Source organism: Atta colombica, unplaced genomic scaffold, assembly GCF_001594045.1.
Source record: "Atta colombica isolate Treedump-2 unplaced genomic scaffold, Acol1.0 scaffold38, whole genome shotgun sequence".
Lineage (NCBI taxonomy): Eukaryota > Metazoa > Arthropoda > Insecta > Hymenoptera > Formicidae > Atta > Atta colombica.
Window position 1 is genome coordinate 2862479 of NW_017259490.1, and position 4490 is coordinate 2866968.

The following is a 4490-nucleotide window of genomic DNA, read 5'->3' on the forward strand; positions in this document are numbered from 1 at the left end:
AGCGATTTTTTACGCGGTGATTAATGAAGCATCGATGTGATGAAGCTCCGTGAAGGAATCAGATCTTGAACGGAGATGTTATTTCTATAGATACTTGCAGATTTTGTTCGCAGATTAAGGAATTGTAGATGTCATCGTTCTACAGATTTTACAAATTCTTTAAAAAAAAGATTTTTATAGATTTTTCCCTGCTGGATCTTTTTGTGATTTCTCTTTCTGTAGATCTATACGATATCTTTAAAAATTATTACTCCTAATTTATGAATGAATTATTAATTCTTCGCAACTCTTGATTTTATCTAAATATTTTGCTTTATAAAAAAAGCTGATATTTTTCAAGATCATGGATCTTTTTCTTTAACGTTCATGAATTTGTGACTTTTCTCATTCATAAAGTTTGAAACTTATTTCAATTCTCATTCAATGTGTCTATTTCTGTAAAATAGATCCTGCGATATTTTTTTACAATGTACTTTTACGTCATGCGTTTTCCAAATATTCTTTTCAACGGGCATCTCTGTTCATCTTTAATCCGATATTTTCGGGTTATATTTTCGGGAATGGTCTAAAAAAAATGAATTATTAATCGCTTCACGCTGAGAAGTAAACATAAGAAAGTGTGGAAGTGTCAATAGAAATAAGATATTTGTCCCGCTGTTAGCGATAGTTGTCGATTACTTATTATGTCAGTGTCTGATTATATAATATAATATACATCATATGTATGCGTGTGTGTATATCTCGCGATATATCGATTTTAATCGATAAACCTCGCGATGCTAGAATGCGTAAAGGGTCATACAAAATAATTTCTCCTCTCTCTGACTCACTTGTGCCTTGCCCTCGATCATCCTTCGCTGTTCTCATCCCAGGTATAATCCCTCTTTTCTATAAATAATCGTATTTGATGTTCGATGTCCTTTCTACGAAATAAGAAATTACCAATTAAGCGATTGATATATTAAAAAAGCGTTACTTATTCACTCCGTTTTACCATTTAGCTCATAATCGATAAAAGTATGTTTCAGTAATATCGTCCCAAACGATTTAGACATTTTAAGGCATCTTAAGACATCTTAAGACAGCTAATAACTAATACTTAAACTAATTACAAGGCATTCGGATTACAGACGCTCGAAAATCTCGCTCTCGAAATGCACGTTTCAGGCATTTTAGACGATTAATTAATATATATAAAATATTTGAAATTTATATAATTTTCCAGTTACAGCTTTTGCTTTGTAAATCGAAATAAAATATGTATTTAACGCGTATTCATAAAGTCTGCTCTTTGGAGTTATGATATTATCTTTCGTAAAGTTAAATAATGTGAAATGCCATGGAAGGCTAAAGCGATGAGATTTGAGAGCAGATTGATACTCATAAGAGAGATCCGATACTTTACGACTCTCGCAATTATTATATGTATAAAGTATACTGCTCGAACTCGAGAGCACGTTTGTTACGTATTATATGCTAATCAGGAATCACAGCGGATCGTGGAATGTTACTGCTGTGACAGGTGATGTCCTCGTTCGTAATGTAGGAAATAGGCGGGTATTTGCGGAAGGTCTCGATAACTAGAATATACTGAGAGATAAAAAAAAGTCTTCGCGCATTATCGATTACGTTCACAGGAGCATAAGACGGAATATACGTGCGGCGGGTGTTTAAAATACATCTTCTGTTGCGATTAACTACGGCGTTGTTAATACTCAATTTGAATATCGAGGTACAACAAAAATTCATGCTTTCAGCCGAGAAATCCTCTATCTGCGCCGTGTTGATTTCACAGTGAGATTATGTCTCCGAACTTGCTTGCACAGCGATTTATGAATGCGAGAGTCAAGGGGAGGTCAGTTGCAACGCAAATAACTGAAAAATAGCTTGCAAATGAATGCGGAGAAATTTCGAACAGAGGATATTTCGTGGCACACAATGGTTTGGATCGCTTCCATCCTGAAATGCGCTGCCGCTCGAAATACGACTATTTGCGAAATACGACTCTTTAGAACAACTGTTTAAGAGAACCTTTGTAATTGTACGAATTGAAATAATTGTGCGATTAATTATCGCTATATGTTACGAGAAATTAATATGAGCTTGCTCGTATGACCTTTCGGGTTTGCTAGTCGTATTTTCTGAGAGGCACGCATTGGATGTCAACAAACACGATCGATGTCAGCGGTTTTACTATTTGTAAGCCTGGATGTGTATTTTTTAGAGAACAAAGTTAGAAATATTATTACCCGCTATACGAATATCGATACCGAAACGCCCATTCTTGTATCCGTACGATATGATCCATAAGTTATAATAACGATATTCTATAAATGGCTGTACTATTGTAAAATCAAAGATATAGCGTACAATATATACATAAAATTTAGTGTGTAGGAGGCACAAGCTGCTGAAAGTGATATGTATTTGTTCTTTTTTTCCTTTCGTCACTTTTACATGTTTCATAAAAACGTAAATTTCTGTTTAAAGTTTATATCGATGTAATATAACTATATCGAGTAACAAATTTTACTAAATAACAGGTTTTACTAAATTAATTAGTATTCTTTATTTGATTTATAAAATGTAATTAATTATCATTATTTTGTCAAGATCAGATAATAATAAATGCAATTAAGTTAAAGGACTCTTAAAGACTAACAAAAATATCAGGAAAATAGAAGGGCAAATTAGAGTCAATTTTAAAACTTCGATATATGTAATAATCGTAAAAACATTACATTCTTAGAAATTATAAAAAACTATAAAATATAAATCTAATTATAGTACATAATTATAGTAATAATACATTATTTTACATAATGATTGAATTTTATTTGAATGATTGAAATTTAATTGTTTTTAATCTTGCATCACTTATTATCTAAAAATAATAAAATAATCTAAAAATATACACATTTTGTAAATAATTAAAAAATTTTCAAATAGCTGATGCCGGTTTTTGTACGTATGCTATTAGTAGATAATATCGCAATATTAAGTATTCTTGGCTGCTTTTGCTTTTGCTTTTAAGCGGAATCAGAACATTTTGGTTCATGATTTCATTTAGCAAATTGTCTATAAATTCGCTTTTCATATCATCGGGGAGCCGCTTCATAAAAGGATTAACAGCGCACACGTGGTCTGCAAAAATACAAATATGATTTTATTTTATATAAACAAAGAGACAAAAATTCTTATTTAGTTGCGACGATTAATTTTTGTTACAATGCTTTAATTTATTCTTATACGTGTACAGATAATAATTTATCTTGTTATTCAGTATCTTACTTTTGAGGCTTTGTTTGCTGTAGTGATAACTTTTTTCCCTTTTGCTACAGTGCAGAATTTCAAAGCCGACATCCTCAAGCATTTTTCGCAGACTCGCTCTGACATCTTTACACATTCTTCGTTGGAAGTACGGCACGTAACGGCATGCATCCTTAAAGAAGAGGATACAAGCATTTGAATTTAATGTTAACATTATCGTTAAACGTGTTTTATTTATTTTTATTATTAATGCCTGAAGATAAGATTGATATCGTGGATACTGCTTGAGTTGTAGATATGCCTCGAATCCAGAATGATATCCAAGGAACATTACAAGCGCTTTTCCATTTGGTCGCAGTAACTTGTAAATATTCTGTAAAGCGCGCCTGAAAATTTAGCAACTTAATTTAAAAAATTAAGATATTTTTTTAATGTTGATTAGCATTCGTTAATATAACATATATAAATTTTTTTCGCATAATTTTCTTCTAATAATACAAAATTAATTATAGAAATTGTTTTATTTACAAAAGCTTTTTTTTTTAAATGTTACCCAAGAAAGTAAAATACCATATATCGTTACACCAATGCAGACAATAGAAAGACACGGCATTATCATATTGCTCGACTTGGTCACTTGGCAATTCCGATGTTTCGATGTCCAGAATAACGAAGGACAATCGTTTTTCATCATTATATTTTTGACTGGCGTAATTCACCATCGCTTCGGATATATCTGCGCCTACGAAATGATTCTTTATTAAAAGAAACACGCATACCGTCAAATTTTCATTTACTTACCTACTACCTCCGCATCATGTGGCAAGATCGGAAGTAACAGTTCCTTGGTAATGTTCCCTGGACCCGAACCGATATCTAAACATTTTCCTCGCATGTTTGATAGTTCACAATTAAATTCATCTATGACGTCCTGAGCGTCACGACGTTGCATATTACTTCCGCTAACATAGTCCTCAACCATTTCCATGACTTGCGATGTAATCTTCGGTTCGTACCTTCTATTAAATGTTACAACGTTCCAACGTTAAAAGTACTGAGTACTTTTGTATTAAAACTGAGTACTTTTGTATGATTCTTATATAAACGATCTAATATCATACTGTTTAACCATGTTTAGGATCACTCTCAGTTATGAGGAACATGACATGAGAGAGAGAGAGAGAGAGAGAGAGAGAGAGAGAGAGAGAGAGAGAGAGAGC

General features: G+C 32.4%; 1 protein-coding gene across 1 annotated transcript in view; it reads right to left on the minus strand.

Moving 5' to 3' along the window:
- Window positions 1–2941: 2941 nt before the first annotated feature.
- LOC108690936 (juvenile hormone acid O-methyltransferase) overlaps window positions 2942–4490 on the minus strand; it is a 2230-nt gene continuing 681 nt past the window's right edge. The window contains exons 2-6 of the mRNA XM_018198490.1: window positions 4072–4289; window positions 3841–4012; window positions 3524–3656; window positions 3292–3442; window positions 2942–3144 (exon numbers count right to left, since the gene is read on the minus strand). Coding sequence (XP_018053979.1) covers window positions 2942–3144; window positions 3292–3442; window positions 3524–3656; window positions 3841–4012; window positions 4072–4258 — 846 coding nt within the window. The 5' untranslated portion in view covers window positions 4259–4289. The remainder of the gene's footprint in view (window positions 3145–3291; window positions 3443–3523; window positions 3657–3840; window positions 4013–4071; window positions 4290–4490) is intronic.